Source organism: Plutella xylostella, chromosome 21, assembly GCF_932276165.1.
Source record: "Plutella xylostella chromosome 21, ilPluXylo3.1, whole genome shotgun sequence".
Classification (NCBI taxonomy): domain Eukaryota; kingdom Metazoa; phylum Arthropoda; class Insecta; order Lepidoptera; family Plutellidae; genus Plutella; species Plutella xylostella.
The window spans coordinates 1152247-1169888 of record NC_064001.1 but is presented as its reverse complement, the minus strand read 5'-3'; the positions used below and the strand labels follow the sequence as shown (position 1 = coordinate 1169888).

The window sequence follows — 17642 nt, the reverse complement described above, 5'->3', positions numbered from 1 at the left end:
TCTACCGCCAGAGGCAGGTGACGATGGGAGCACGGTACCATGCGGGTAGGTTTGGAATTATGTTTTTCCAGCCATTCGCATGAGTTACCAAACATACAAACCAAGTCAGTCGCAGAATCGACATCAATCATTAAATTTCTGTATTAACAGCTACCGTTACATCAACTACTCAGGAAAAGTCCTAGCATCAACCGAATGCTGGTGATTGTCAATCAGCTGACGATGGATGGATACATGGCTACGGATAAGATGACAGCAATTTCCTTCATTGACTGCCCACAATCAGTAAATTCTCTGTTTCTAGGCGTGAATGGCATCGCCGGGGAGTCAACGTGATCGGACAGCAGTGAATTTACTGTTTGCGGGCAGTAAATAATTAAGGAAATTGGTATCATCTTATCCGTAGCTATGTAAGGATCATCTCGAACTGCTTGGCGATGATCATTTTCCTCAGTTGTTTACAATCACCAGCATTATTATTATTATTATTTATACTTTTATTGCACAATATACAGAAGTAAATATGTACAATTAGGTGGACTTAATGCTAGAAGCATTCGATTGATATTGGGGCTTTCTCTGTTAAAAATAGGTGAGCCCACTTTATTCATGTATCAATTTCAGGGAAAAATCCCCGTAAATTCTGTAATTCTCACATTATACTTACTTCTCCATAAAAAGGGTGAGAAATCCGACCTCGGAAACAATAGACCTGTTAGCTTGACATCACTCATGTATAAATAATTCACAATCGCATCCGTTCTCTGCTGAACTAACTGGCATCAACCACCAGAACAAGCCAGTTGCACACCACAAAATTCATCCAACCTACATAGTCGAACTCGTTGGTACTATCTACATAAACAGCTCAGCCAACGTGAAATTGGAAAAACCTGGTACTAGTCCAACGTTTCCGATTGAAAAAGGTGTCATGCAACACCCACGCTGTACTCGCTGTACAATTTTCCTCAAAGAGGTCTTCAAGAAGTTGACACAGTCTTGGGAGGACAAGGACATCAATGTCGGAAGTAAAAAATAGTCAAACCTCGGTTTTGCGGACGATATTGCCCTATTCTCCCACTCAACGCCCGAGCTCCAACAAATGTTGCGAGAGCTATCCACGGCAAGCCTTGAAGTTGGACTAAAGATGAACCGTTCTAAGACAACAGACATGACCAACAGCACGAAACGTAGGGTTGAGGTAGATAGGCAGGAAATACAATATGTCAATGAGTAATTTATTTGGGCGAGATAGCATCCTTCGTCGTGGGTGTTAAGACCGCCAAACTGAAGTGAGACTGGGCGGCGCACGTCTGTCGTATGCAGCCGGATAGGTAGGGAAAAAATGCCACCAAATGGGTAGCCGATAACGGCCGCCGGCACAGGGGCAGACCCAGAAGAAGATGACCTAGACGTGTTAAGTAGGAACTGGAATGAGGAGGCCATGGACTGGGATACCCAGGAAGAGACCTTTGCCTAGCAGTGGGTCACAATTGAGTTGGGAAACTCCGTCACATATTCTCCTCGGCCATCCCTGAGAGATGGATCAGAGATCAGAGAAGGAGACTTTTATCATCAGAGCCTGAAGACAAAAGTCTTCTTCAACCAGTGCATCTTGCTAGTGATGACATATGAGGCAGATAGGTGGGTACTGACGGTAGTACTGGTTCACCGATTTAAAGTCGCTCAGCGTGCTATGCTTGGGGTTTCTCTGATGGATCGTATCAGAAATGAGGGTATCCGTCAGAGGACTAAGGTTACCGACATAGCTGTCAAAATGTGCAAGCTGAAGTGGCAGTGGGCTGGCTATATCTGCCGAAGAACCGATAACCGTTGAGGTCGACGAATTCTCGAGTCACAAACAAGGCCAACCGTAGGCTGGTAGCCAGTAGTGGCTGGATGGAGGAAGGCTGAGGACCGAGTATTGTGGCGCTCCTTGGGAGAGGCCTATGTTTAGCATTGGATGATTATTGACTGATGCTGGGACACAATGGGGTCTTAAAAAAACATTTTATAAAATAATTGTATTTTGTAAAAAAATATTGGACCTAAACAAAAAATAATATAGCGCAATCAGCACCCTCCTAAATAGGTTCTTTAAAGATCCGTCTTTGAATTTTTCTATATATTCCCTAAAACAACGACGAAAAGTATAATACGCCATTAGATACGCAATAAAAGTCCGTAAAAAAACGACGTATCATATAATGCGACATAGTAGGATACATAGAACAATGACCTATCTGATTTTTCAGGAAACCTAGACTTATTACAGACCAATTATACAGGCTATATTGCAAAAGTCCATTCGTATAATAATGTGACCAAATTTCAAATGAATTGCTTCAGCCGTTTTCATTTTATCGAACAAAACGTTGTTTAAAAACTTTAACTGGCTCTCCTGTAAAGTTGCTGTTTTGCAGATGCGTCGTTGTTCTACGACTGCGACGATATGTACCTATAATTATGGTAGATTTTGTGTAGGTATTTTTTTGTGAGATTCATTGATTAATTGTGATTTTTGTTATTTTTTTGGCACTTCCCTACTTTCTGCTCCTGAACCTCCTGCAGGTTGACTGGTAGAGAATGCTCTTAGCATTAATTCCACCTGATTGTACATCTACTTTTGTAAATTGTGCAATAAAAATTATAAATAAATAAGACTATAAAGTCCTGAAAACAAAGAGGATCCTATGTAATTGTTAAAGACCGTATTTATTATGAATCGGTATTTTATTTTTAAAATGTATGTTGAAGTAAGTAGGTAAATGACTGATAATGATAAAAATATCTTAGCAACATCGCACTCTTTATTAATTTAATCGGACTTAATAGTTCGACTGTATCTATGTGGGCAGAGTGTTGTGGCGCTCCTTGGGAGAAGCATTTATGTGGAACTCTGGGCGGGTTGATTGATGATGATTTTGTAGTCCAGTCCATCCAGCCTTCATAATTTTCTGGATATAGTAGTAGAAGTATAGGAGTACCTAGTAGTAGAGCCCTCTATCTCTAAAAAATTTCATTAGTTTTCCTAGACATTTTGTTTGCACTATATTTCTCTACTACCTATAAATTACCGCATTTATAAACTGCATATCATTACCTACATAGAATGCAAACTATTTCTGTATGTATATTTGTGAGATCTAAAGAACATACACGGTGCTGCCATCTAGTAGTCATGTAGTGAACTAGATACATTGTGTAGTTCAATGTGCTCTGGAAAGATGTCGCCTCTCGTAAACTTTTATTCTCCTATTGTTTTTTAGAAAAACTTACAGCACATCGTGAAAAATTCACTCTCTATAGATGCTACAAATAAAAAACCGCAATTTTACTATCAAAGTTATTCAGAATGAGTCCCTAAGTTAATGCTTATGGCCTATACGGCATAGGCTCTACTCAAAAATTTACACCACTTTTGGACTCAGGCGCGGATCCACCCATATGGGCAAGGTGGGCATGCCCATCACCTAAATTACTTGCGATATCATACGAAGGCATTTTAATATTATAATTTAGTTGTTTTATGACTTAAAATAAATAATTCTCCAATCAATTTAACTTACCACATCGCAAAAGCGCATACTGTATCTACGATTTTCATATACTTATTTTGTTAGGATCTCTGATAGTAATCTATTCTGAAATTTGCTACACTGAAAACCTTTTACCTATGGTACCCGAAAATGTGTAAAATTTTGGCACTTGTTTCAGTTATTTTTAAACGTACCATTTACGATGCTTTTTCAAGGTACTTATGTCTAGTTACTGAATGGAGTGAAAAATTTGCAACCGACACGACCACTGTAAAAACCCGTCATGATGGCGTGCTAAGTGTGACGTCACACAGCCACACTCTTGTTTTACGGCTTAGTATACTTAATGACTCTCGCCAGTTGCTCCTACGCTCAGTTCTATGGGTATAGATTATTCTGAGATTGACATATACTTATGTTTTACGTCAATTCCGCCCTAAGAAAATTCGTGATGTTTCTAATGTTTGAACTTCCCGCAGTTATTTTCAACTTTTCAACAATTAATAACTTGCTCAAAAATAATTTTTAATCAAAAATATTGATGGAGGCATAATTTTGAAATGATAAAGTTTATTAAAAATAATATTTGAACTTTATTTGAATCAAATGCATATTCCCTATTTTTGTATGTATAACTGCCTCTGTGGTCTAGTGGTAGAAGCTTCGCTTCATGACCCAGAGGTCCTGGGTTCGATTCCCGGGTGGGACCATCAATTTGTGTTTCTAAATTGTGGTTCTAAGTTTGGTTAGGACATAGAAGGGCTGATCACCTGTTGTCCGAAACAGTGAAACGATCCATGCTGTCGGATGGGCATGTAAAGCAGTCGGTCCTGCGCCTAGCTCTCTCCAGTCGTGTCGGTCAATCCGTCCCATTGGGTTATGAGAGTGATGGAACAGAGAGTGCTCCTGTGTACTGCGCACACACTTGGGCACTATAATCTACTCCTGCGTAGATGGCTGATCTCAATGGGGACTACCGTTTTTTTGCTCACCAGTTGGCGCCACTGTCGACTGAGGTAAAGAGGTACCATAGCTGTCAAATTTATCAAAGGCGACTTTATCAAATTGGCGCCAAATAAAGTTTTTAAATCTTGAATCTTATAAGCTTATTAATTATAAAATAACTATCATCATATCGAGTTACTATGCCGCAATGTTGTTCAGATCCGTTATATTGGGAAAGAAAAGGAGGACATATGTTACCAAGTGATAAAACTGTTCTAAAACAGTGGCTTGTGAAATAATTATTATCCGATAATCTCGTGTTTGTGAAAATCATTATAACCAATTTCAGAAAGAACATAATGTAAATAAGGATTAGGCATTTAATAAATACACTAAAAATAAAAGAATTACACACTGATTTAACTTTTATTTATCCTCTCCGTTTAAACACACTGCTATACAAAAAATATAACACATTAGTAATCCACACAATGAATGCTGGTTGAGTTGTTAGTTGAAACTTAATAATGGTAGTATAGTATACTACGTATTCTATTATTTGTGGGGGTGTCAGTACCTGCACCTGGCTCACTCGAATGGAGCCTTTGTCCATGTCCGCCTTAAGGTCTAAACTCCACTCCTAAGCTTGGACCATTTCCTACCACACTGGTCCTCTGCAGGTTGGTGGGTTCGAAAATCTAGATATGCAGGTTTTATCACGATGTTTTCATTCACCGTAAGAGCGATGGTATGTACGGTGGCCTGCGCCTAAAAGTATACAGGCGGCGATTTTAAAATAGCGATCTCAAGCTCACATGCTGCTCAAGCACATCCACATAAACACCACTGCTACACACATCACACACAACACATCCCCGGATTTATAACAGATGTAGCTGGTCCCTTCATCATCAGGGATCGCTATTTTAAAAACTCCGCCTGTATACTTTTAGGCGCAGGCCACCGTACACTGTACATAAATTCCAAAGTAGTTACTCATTGGTGACAATATCTAGATCTGGAGTTTCATTTTTAGTGTTTACACTGCTATACAAAGTTTCTTGAGGCCACTCAACAGTATACACTGAATCATTTTGTTGTATGATGCTGTCCTCTACGTTAACAACCAAGTTACTGTTACGGTCATAGTCTTGGTGTCTGTAAAAAGCAAAAACATAGCTGTTACCTAAGCCAACAAGCATACATTTCGTAAAAAATAAGTTTGTAAACAGTAAACAAACTAACCTCTGAATTAGCTGCTCTTTGAGACCGCTTATTTATGCGCCTCTTTTCCTTAATTCAGCTTTCAAAGCGTGCACATTCATCGATAAATAATCCATATTTGCGATAATTTCGCGAAAAGAGATCACTATTCAACAGGGAAATGAACGAAAATATAATTTATCACGAAGCCCGCCAAACAAATTATATGAAAAGTAAAATGTCACTTAACCTCAGTCGACACCAGCGCCCCTAGCGGCAAATTCACACGCGTTACTCCCCATTGAGATTGGCCGCCGTAGCCGAAATTCGGCTAGGAGGACATTATGTATAAGTAACTTGTTATTATGTTGCCTGAGAGTAGTTAGTTTATTCTGAAATTTGCAACCCTGAACACCTTGTGCTACTCCCATGGTACCCGAAATGCTCCAATATTCTGCCTCTTGTTTTAGTTTTCTAGGTTTATGAACCAGGAAGCATTGTCAGGAATGATTGTTATCGAGCGTTGTGCTTGTGATGCAACTAAATAGGGATAATTTAAGCCAAAAATTTGCTATATTTACGGAGATACAGGTGGTTCGAGATTAGCGTTATCGTTATGATTAGCGTAACGAAGGTAGTTTAGACAGGTTGTTTGGCACATGAATCGACAATTTTTTTAAGTGATAGAGAATTCATGAGAAGTATTTTGTTCTTGGAGACCTATACCCAAAAGTTATTGAGTTTGTCAGTCATTTCATATGACGAACAGTCCATATAATAAGATTTTCAATAAATTCTTCCCACATCCCTTCAAGTATGACCAAAGACCATTAGGTGTAGCCTGCAAATTTCATTATAACTACATTATGTGATCTGATACATAATATTATCCACTTTTAAATGAAACAAATATCAAATTTGACTGGCCTTATCTCCGCAACTAAGTAGATAGACCTAACTAGCTAATTTTTGATTCAACTTTTAGGAAGTTTAGTTGCATTATATATTTTTTACGCAGACACCTGTTAACGATCTTAACTAATAATTACTGAAACAAGAGCCAATTTTTTTTTTCATTTTTCGGGTACCATTGAAGTACAAAAGATTTCAGGGACGCAAACAGAATAAAATATCCTCATGGAACCATGGAACATTTTTTCGTAGACACATGCGCTTTTGCGATGTCATAGTTTTAACATTATTTAGGTAGTTATCGCCCTAAAAAAATAAGATGAAAATCCGTTCAGCCGTTTGAGAGCTACGATACCGCAGACGGGTTCCGCTCATCTGGCATAATCTTTATTGACCAAAACTCATTTCGCATAACTCGTATGGTCTAAACTTTTTTGGCCGAACCATCACTTTGCCAAGACTTATGTGGCATAAGGCTCGTTTCGTCTTAAACTCTTTAGGCACAATCTATAAACACCTAAGTTTCGTTTGCTCAAATTTATGTTCGTCTATACCTATGTATAGTCTTGTTTCTCCTAATGTTATCTTAATAAATAATATATTAAGTATGTAGTAAATGTACAAATTGTGGTATTTTTCTCCTACATCCCGAAAATCACGATATTGTATGATCAAAAAATCGAAAGTTAAAGACCAATATAATTATTACAAACCCCATGAGATCGAAACCAAAAAATAGGTGCGACGACGAGCAAAGCGAGGAGGAGCGTGTTAGGTGCACATGTTCATCAAAACCAAAGCGGAGCGCAGCGAAGCGGAGCGGAGCGTTTTCCAAACAGCGGAAACAATACAAGGCACCAGTTTGCGCTATGTAGGGAGACGCTCCGTCAAAGTTAAAGCCAAACGAATATTATTACTTTGTATAAACCTATGCCATAGCATTATTTGGCCATACCATTATTAGGCTAAACAATGTTATGCGAAATAACTTTTTACTAAACGAGATTTATGCCATACGATTTTCGGCGTAACGAGACTTTGACCAAACGTTACTATGCAATACGAGATTAGGCAAAAAAATCTTATGCCAAAAAAGGTAGAACCACCGCAGACAGATACACACACTGTTACACTAAACGTTAAACCTATAACTCCCCTCTTTTCCGTCTGTGGGAAAAAATCGTAGATACATGCGCTTTTGGATATTTCATTTAATTTTGTAGTTTCAAAAATTCTAATTAAGTAATAAAAAATCTAGGCAGTCTGAAATTTTCCTTAATCCAACTCGCACTTGGCGTATTTTTAGGTAGTTTAGGTCTTGCCCATCACCAATTTTGAGGTCTGGATCCGCGCCTGTATTGGACTAAGCTTGTAAGTAGTTATTACGTTTCAGTGGACACGGAATACTTTCCTTATAATTATAAATTTAATTTATTTCACATTATATTCATATTATATTCAAAATGTTTTTGTAGTACCTACCTAACAAAATAGTTTCATTACGTGAAACTAACCTTGTACAGCATGATTTTAGAAGACATCACATCATCCCATCGATCACTATCACTAACTAGTTATATTTCACGTGTTCACATAATAAACTTAAACTGCCTCTGAAATTTACAAATTATTTTTTTCAGGAACTTTAACGTTGACAAAACCACAGCTACACCTGAAAATCTGAACTGACACAAACTAAAGATAAATTGAGAAAAACTCACTGAATTAATAATAATACTTCAGTTTGTTTTCAGATAATTTTACTTTATTTACTTGGTTCCTTGTAAGAAACACAATTCACTGTTACAATATTGTTTCAACGTAATCTAATTGTGTATGCGTCGTAGGCTTTCTCGGATCTTAATCAAAATAAATACATATTAGGTAGGTAGGTACTTATGTAGCGTAGCTGAGCCGTAGCGGACGTTGACCCGTCCAACGAAATACAATGTGAAGGCAAAACTCAAAAATATACAGGTTGTTGCAAAAAGGAAGGCTAAGCCGAAAGAGGAAACACGTAGAACAAAAGTTATTCAGAATAGCCCTCTGAGTCACCCCCTTTCGGCTTAGTATACCCTTTTTGCATAAACCTGTATATAGGTTCGTAGATTTTAAAATAATCAGTCCAGCCAGATTAGATTTATTATGTATGTACATTGTACACTCACGAGCAATTAGTTCCGCTTACAAAATGTGGCCAGCAAATTATTCTAATTTTTAAAACCTTTTTAGAATTTTAGTGGAACTTTTTCATAGGTCGTCAGTGTAGATAGATAGATAGATTGAATATTCATTATTTGCACACACACATGAAATAAACTTACATAACTTAAATACTAGTGTACTGAAGTATATCTGACCTTGGTGAGGGGGATGTCCTCCCAGTCCCTCTCGTATCCAGAGAATGATTTGGCACGTGTCATTAGCATTTTAACTTTGGTTTCAGTAAGTACTATATTACGTAAGTACTTATATATTTTTATTACTATTTGAAAGTAACAATGTCACCATCACTTAGCAAATAAATACACAACACATTATTTTGGTGTTAAAAAATACAGTCATGAATTGATAAAATTAACTTTGCAGTAATAAGTTACTATATACAAAAGCAACTAAGTTAGTGTACGCAAGTAAAAATAAATAACGAGAATAAACTCCCTATTTGTACACTTTTTAGCACATTCCAAAAAGTTTTCATAGTAGATTTTATTTTTAATTTCATGTCAAACATTGAATCCACGGAGACGAATATCACAATTTTCGCTTTCTATTTACGGCCAGTATTAAAAAGAATGCCATTAGTTTTTTTTTAAACTGCGATGTCAAACTTTAAATATAGAACACATTGGAAGAAAAACCGCGGTGGGATAAATGTAGGGTCTGACTGCAGTGATTAGTGTCTGGACCTCGTTAGGTCAATTAATAAATTAGTTGCAACACTAATCGTAAGGTAAATCTTGTTATGTCTGCCCACTGTCTGGGGTAGGGCTGGCTCAAAATGTTACGTCGGTAAATAAACATTTAGGTAATTATTAAGAAAGTTTGGTGTACCTACTTGTATTGCTACACTAAAGCTGTAGTCTATATTATAGGGTTTTTCACCGTGGTGAAAAGATTGAGTCTTTCGATGATACTAGTGTACCTGCATAATACACTCACGGGCAAAGAAACAGTTCCACTTACAAAATGCAGACACCAAATGGAGAAATTTATTTTAAACATTTAAAAGGAATTTTGAACAAAATATTTATGTTTTTAGTTGGTAATATTCTGATTTCGGATACGCCGATAAATGCACTTAAATATTGCAGAAGGAGTGGAAATGGAAATGGAACTTTTTCATTGCCCGTGAGTGTAATTTACATAACGGGTATTTTTATACAAACTTTACCCTAGTGTTACTTTAATATGAAAAATGTTAATAACTTTTGTTTGAAAGTAGATAAGTAAGTAAGTGAGTAAAAATCGTTTATTAACAAATTGTTTAAGTACATTTTGTGATGTGGCTGCAAATTCCACACTAGGCGATTAAGTATATTAGATATTCAATTTCAACCTTAATTTGTGCATAAAATATGTTAATAAATTTTGCTACTCTCCCGTATGACGTAATTTTGCGTGGGCAGCGTGTGACACGTGTCTCGATGCAATGTGATATCGTAAACCACCGGCGTGGCTCTAATTAAGAAGATTATTTGTGTACTTTATAATAATATATAAATATAAAATTGAGGGAAGGAAAGATACTTGATAACTAGATTTATAGATAGAGTACAAAGGAATAATAACATATTTACATAGCTATTTTAATAAGGGTAAAAGGATGGTCTTTTCGCTAATAGCAATCTCTTCCAGACAACCTTTGGATGATTGGACTGCATATAGCTACATTAAGCCGACAGTTATTAAAAAGGATCGGTACTCTGGTGACGGCATAAGACATAAGACTCATAATAAGTTATGTAAGGTAAGTATCTATAGTCTGGTCTTGTTTATTGTAAATTCACTGCTCCATTATGCCAACAGTCAATACATAAATCTATAGACAAATCACATGCCATAAAGTTACGAGCACTTACTTTGCATAATTTACGCATTACCGTGCTCATTGATAATTTTCCTCCTTGCTTTTGAGATTTAGATTAATTGTCAGGTGAGGCTGAGTTTTCTTAAGAAATATGTAATGTTACCTATAGCAACCAATGTAGCATGCTTATATGTATAATGTAGGTAGGGGAAAAGGGGTAGTAACTGGCCACTTAAGCACCTTGGCCACTTTACGTGTGTGCTCCATCTAAATGCATGATGTGATTTAGGTGATTTATATATCTAATGATTCACTAGATCCTGTTGATTGTTTTTTTGATCAATTTAATAATCAATAAGAACTATTTATTTAAATATCTTTATTTAAATGAAAACTATCACTTTTGTGTAGTAACTGGCCACAAATTTTAGTAACTGGCCCCCTTATTTTGCAGTAACTGGCCACCTAATATAATTAACTAAAATGACAAGTTTTAACCTTATAACTACTGCAAACATTATAAAAAACCTATTATAATTAATGTGTTATGACGTAGTATATGTGTTAACACTTAATAATGAGAAATACCTTATATTTCTTAAGAAATAAAGAGTTCATCGTCATCATTACGTCCCCACCTGCCGGGGCACGGGTTTCCTTCCAATGAAGGAAGGATTTTCTAAAAAAATTTAATATAAAAACAAAAATACTTCTACAATTCAATACCCCTTCAATGTAATTAGTGTAACAAAGTCACAATTCACATATTATTATGACAAAAATAAGTTTCTTATCTTTAAATCATCGCAAATCTTTATTAACAATCATATTGAATTATTTCAAGTTTATATTAAGTCAAATCCTTAAATCTTAGCTTCTTCTTGAACTAATTTTAAGATTGTATAAAATACAACTTGCTACATACAACGCACGGACACTGAAAGAGGACGAGAAGATGGTGTAACACGAGGTAGAGCTGGGCAAAAAAAATAAGGACATCTTAGGACTATCGGAGAGCGGTAGTAGCTCAGTCGGGTAAGCGCCCGCTTCTCACGCCAGAGATGCGGGTTCGAATCCCGGTGCTGACATGTACCAATTAGTTCTTTTGACTTAAGTACAATGTATACCATCACTCTTACGGTGAAGGAAAACATCGTGAGGAAACCTGCATGTCTAGATTTTGCTCATCTAGATATGTGATCCCACCAACCCGCAGTGGAATGCCAGCATGGTGGGAAATGGTCCAAGCTTAGAAAGGCAGTTTAGACCTTGGGGATATGCACAAAGGTTCCATTCGAGGGAACCAGGTGCAGGCACTGACACCCCCACACAGAATAGAATAGAATAGGGCTATCGGAAACCCTTAGAGAGGGACACGATAGCCCTGAAGTCTGGCCACATGCTCTACCGTCGGGAGGGTAACCAACTGTCCCAAGGTGGCGTAGGATTTCTTGTCAACAAGACCCTTGTCAGCAACGTAGTGGAGATCAGTAGTGTGTCGAATCTGGTAGCGTACCTTGTACTTAAACTAACCGAGAAGGATTCCTTAAAGGTCGTACAGGTATATGCACCAACCTAGACACACTCTGACACAGAAGTCGAAGCAGTATAGTTACGAAGATATCTCTAGGGCTATCAAGTGTACTGCTATGACCCAATACACCATTGTGATGGGGGACTTCAACGCCAAAGTGGGAGTACAAGAATGCAAAGAATTGAGGGTAGGACCCCATGGCTTTAGTAGCAGAAATCGGAGAGGGCAAATTCTTGTTGACATCCTCGAATGAGACAGACCAGAATGGGCTGTACTTGATGAATTCTTTCTATGAGAAACATCTCCGGAGGAAGTGAACATGGTCAAGCCCCGATGGTGTAGGACGAAAAATGAAATCGACTTAATTATGACTGACAAGCGGCACATATTCAGAGATGCCTCAGTGATCAATAGATTTAAAACTGGGAGTGATCACCGACTCCTTGGAGGCACTCTGAATTTCGACTTCAAGCTGGAGAGAAGACGACTGATGAAGCAGGCCCTTCGTCCCATGCTGCACCAAATTGAAGTTGGCATGGCAACACCAGCTTCCAAAGAGAACAACAGAGCCGATTCGAATCGCTGCTAACCACTACGGATATTGACGAGGATACAGTCCAAATAGTGAAGACTGTTTGTGGGCTGGGCCACCATTATCTTGAAGAGATTTTAGCATATATCCTGAAACATAAAATAGTTCTCAGTAACTGGCCATGTAGTAACTGGCCACTAAAATACCTATGCCAGTTACTACTAAATATTGAACGATTTTTACAAAATTTATACCACAGAAAATGCTATTTAAAACCAAGGTAATAAGCTGTATTTTAAGTTAATTTACTTGCAAGTTGCAAATTGGGGTAACTGGCATAGGAGGGCCAGTTACTAAAAATACTATAAAACTGGAACCAGTAACTGGCCAAGTCGAAAAATGCAATAAAAAATCAAATTAAGGATTAAATCAGCACAAATTATGATTGCTTAGCTCAAAATCTATCGTTGTCACTATTTAAAGTCACTCACAGAAGCTGGGGACAAAAAATATCGCCTCTCGAAATAATGTCTTCGCTTAACGTTTTCTTAGCGCACAACCATTTTATCAGACGCACTGTCGCCGACTGTCAGAAAATTGCGGGTATTTTGAAGACCAATCCTTCAAGCGGAATGAGTGTGAACTAAAATGAACGACAACTTACTAATGGTTAGTGTCAAGCTGTAACAGATGGCGTGCTGTCAACGTGTTTCTTATTTTAGGCGAATAAAAAGCTGTGTGGCCAGTTATTGGGGGTGGCCAATTTCACCAATGTTTACCCTATATAAAAAGTGACATCATTTGTATGGATCTGACACTGTCATAGTAGGTAATGGGTAGATATTGGTAGGTAGGCTTAAAAATAGCAAATCTCGTACTAGAGGCCCAGGACAGCGTTATGTGGCACTTTGTACCTATATGTATTGCTCTTGTCTACCAGTTGATGGTTGCTGACGATCGATAAGCATGACAAAATGTAAAATAAGTGCAAGATCGTTAATAAAACAGTTGAAAACCTTATTGATGGAGTCCAGAAAGTTGTTGACACTGCCGGAGCTGTCACTGCTGCTTCGAAGAGCGATGCTGTCATTGCTGTTGCATAAACCACTGTTAACACTACTCTTGTTGCTATTGGAACTAAGGTCAGAATCCGACTCTATCCACAGAGGTGAACGGTACTTGAATTTGTGAGCCAAGGTATTGAATTGAGATCCCCGATCCATTTTTAAAATTGGAACTTTTTTCGACCAAAGAGTTCGTTTGGTTTGCTGGTTGCCAGTGTTATTTTAACTAATTTAAAAAGTATGGATTTATGTTTTCAAATTATGATTTAGAACTCGGGTTAAAGATATACATCGGTCTAGACTTGGGATCAAGAACTAAATTGAGTTGTATTGTGTAATGTAGGCAAATGGACCAGAGGCTGGGGGACTCCCAACGGACGGTGACTATATTTTGTTTGCAGTGATTCCTATACGAGAGCAATATTCTGGATCAGAATAAAATAAGTATAAAATTATAATGATTCGTAGCAATTAAGTATATCTAAGGGCATTTACATTTTATAGTTATTCTTAATTAAACTATAACTACTATCTAAACTCGTTTGACGTGTCAACCGCAGCTAATAAAAACACTCACTGGCAATGAAAAAGGTCCACTCACAAAATACCGACACCAAACAACCCAATTTTTTTTTCAAATTTGAACATAATATTACCTTTTTTATTGGTAATATCCTGATGCTTTGTTAAATGTACAATGTAAAATGTGCCTTTTCAGTTAAGAGTAATTTGGTGCTTTTCTCAATGGAACCTTTTCATTGCCCGTGAAACATCAGACATCATGAAAACCCTTGGCAGTCAGCCACTGACTTCTGAATCCTCTCACTATACTTCTTTTCAGCTAAGATGATCGCTGTAACAGTTCATATTTTCAAATTATGCACAAATACTATATCGAACTCTGTGATTTTGTTTATTTTATGAGTCGTAACTCATACGATAAGTCGATAAACAAAATCGATGGACTTTTAACATGCGATGTCTTTAAACACGTAAAACTCAAAACGTCACAAGAATCATCTTAGGCTTGCTGTACTTGACTTGACACCCAGATACTCAGGTACACTAAAATCGTATAAATAACCCCTTTTATTTTATCGAATCGACATACCTAATAATATAGCGTCGTCGTTTGTGCGTCCCCAAGATGGCAGGATGTCGTTGTACAATTTAGCTCTCCGGAGACCTTTCAGAGTCACCTTGTGTAGGTGTTGCCGAACCGGCGATTTATTACTTTACTACACGCATTACTAGCTGTTGTACGTTTTACGAGAGGGTATCGACTTTTGACAGATAAGGTAGATAGAGAATAATATTTTCATACATACAATAATACACTCACGGGCAATGAATTTCCATTGAGAAAATCATCAAATTACTCCTAGACGAAAAAAAACTAATTAATAACGCCTTCTGTAATATTTAAGTAAGCATTTAACGGTGCATCAGAATATTAACTACCAACTAAAAAATTTAAGATTTTGCTCAAGAGAAGTATCCTATGAAATGTTTAAAATAAACCTGGCTATTTGGAGTCTGCATTTTGTAAGTGGAACTGTTTCTTTGCACGTGAGTGTATTATGTCCAGTCCAGCGTAATGCTAATTATCAGCTAAAACCTCTTTTTAATAAAATCATATTGTCAAGTCATTCATTAAACGTTTAGTAGTTGAATAAAATTAAACTAACGATTAAATTATCCACCATGAAAATCCTTTATATTAAATAATAGAGCCGATTAAATCATTGACGGATAAAATTTTCTTAGTCATTTTAATCCCATTTATAATCCTTTTAACCACGTGCTTTATAGTTAAACAAACTGATAACTGATTGAGATAACAAACACATGACCTAGAAGTTACATAGAAACCAAACTAGTGGCTTAAGTAAGTAGGTACATATTTTTACAGAAAATGGACTAACCATTTCAGTAAATAAAGGCGGATTGTTAGGCGGATAAAGTTTTTGCCTATTTATAGGTAAATATTAACGATATTTTCATTGGTGCTACCACTGTGCACTGTAATAAAGAAACTTAAAAGTAGAGTTTTTTTTTAAATGATTACATTTCGAATCAGATATAATAACATACAGGGTTATTGGTAAGTAGACCGGATCCTTTCAGGAGGTGATAGAGGAAGGCATTTCCAGTCGATTGAACCCAATAATGCATTATCCTAAACTTAACCATTTCTAAGATATTTAATATTTAAGGTTTTTTTAATTTTTTGCCAAAATGTTATGCTTAAAACCGAAAATAAAAAAAACTAGCCACATTTCAATAATTTTTTTGGTTGTTTTGCATAAGTAACACCTTAATAAACTAATTAAAATAATCAAATGTGCACTATTCGACTTAAATTAGACATAATACCTCAAAATAGTTAAACATTTTGAAAAAATATTCAAAACGCAAAAACAAATAAATTAAATTAAAAAAGATTTTCATATGACATTTTTTGTGCACTTCAGCTTAAAAACATGGTTAACTAATAAGCTTTCAAACAACATAATTCAATACCAAATCAATTAAGGTATCACCAAGATATGGCCAAAACAACCAGCACAGACGGACAAAATTCAACAGGAAAACTATCAAATTAGCCCAATTTAAAGGTAAAAAGTCTGATTGTTTTCAGTCCTGTTAACTTTAGTATGGAAACCCCTGCTCAGTTTTCTCCGCTTTCTCTGGTTGTTTTGGCCATATCTTGGTAATACCTTAATCGATTTGGTATTGAATCATCTTGTTTGAAAGCTTATTAGTTGACCATGTTTTTAAGCTGAAGTGCACAAAAAAATGTCATATGAAAATCTTTTTTAAATTAATTTATTTATTTTTGCGTTTTGAATATTTTTTCAAAATGTTTAACTATTTTGAGGTATTATGTCTAATTTAAGTCGAATAGTGCACATTTGATTATTTTAATTACTTTATTAAGGTGTTACTTATGCAAAACAACCAAAAAAATTATTGAAATGTTGCTAGTCTTTTTTATTTTCGCTTTTAAGCATAAAATTTTGGCAAAAAATTTAAAAAACCTTAAATATTAAATATCTCAAAAATGGTTAAGTTTAGGATAATGCATTATTGGGTTCAATCGACTGGAAATGCCTTCCTCTATCACCTCCTGAAAGGATCCGGTCTACTTACCAATAACCCTGTATAAACGTAGACTGAAGTCAGATTTAGTTTTGAACGATACCGCTAAATAAATATATAAATAATAGCCTTATAACAGCACAGACCTACTCACATTACAAAATCCTTTCCGCAACGCTTCAACATCAAAGTCCTTCAAAAAGTCTGGAGCAGAGATGGACCTCTTTCTAAGACCTTTTCCACCCTCTGCACCACTTTTACACTCTGCCGGGTTTTCATCGTCAGGTCCAGTTATTTTCACAATAGGAGTTGGCGATCTAATATTATCAGGCACTCTGGGATTTACTGCAGCAAATGTGTTGTCATCTTCGTCTATGTATTTAAAGTCTTCTGACGTGTGACTTGCAGATAGGATTAGGTTTTTCAGGTCGGGAGGCATTTCTACATAGTCAGAGCAGACTGAAGGTATTTCTATCTTCAGAGCTGGCTTCTTACGAACTCTTTTTGGGGGGGTTGTGGGAGCACTCATTTTAAACTACGTCACTTGAGATTACGTCACTAGGAAAATGCACAGAGTTTTATGAATAATTTGGGAATCACTACACTTTGAATTCTTACATGATATCACAAGAGCTATTTGTTTTATGTTTGCATATATCACCAGGAAAAGTATTTTTTGGCAAGTGACGTCTTCAAGTATACTCTAATCTTGGATATAATAACTTATCTCAATCAATGTCAGATTAGGGTATTATTATTATTAAATAGCTTCTGCGCAAGA

At 36.5% G+C, this 17642-nt stretch overlaps 1 protein-coding gene across 6 annotated transcripts in view; it reads right to left on the bottom strand.

Annotated features, from left to right (window-relative positions):
* The window catches only part of LOC105385392 (myogenesis-regulating glycosidase), a 42024-nt gene that overhangs the window by 14752 nt on the left and 9630 nt on the right, over nucleotides 1-17642 (bottom strand). The window contains exon 1 of one of the 6 annotated variants that reach the window (XM_011555766.3): nucleotides 17016-17629. The exons of 3 other annotated variants lie outside the window; for them this stretch is intronic. In XM_011555766.3, the coding sequence (XP_011554068.3) occupies nucleotides 17016-17390 (375 nt within the window). In that variant the 5' untranslated portion in view covers nucleotides 17391-17629. Of the gene's footprint in view, nucleotides 1-8113; nucleotides 8272-13711; nucleotides 14098-17015; nucleotides 17630-17642 lie in introns of those variants that run through there. 2 more of the 6 variants (XM_011555767.3, XM_011555768.3) reach the window with 2 other exon arrangements.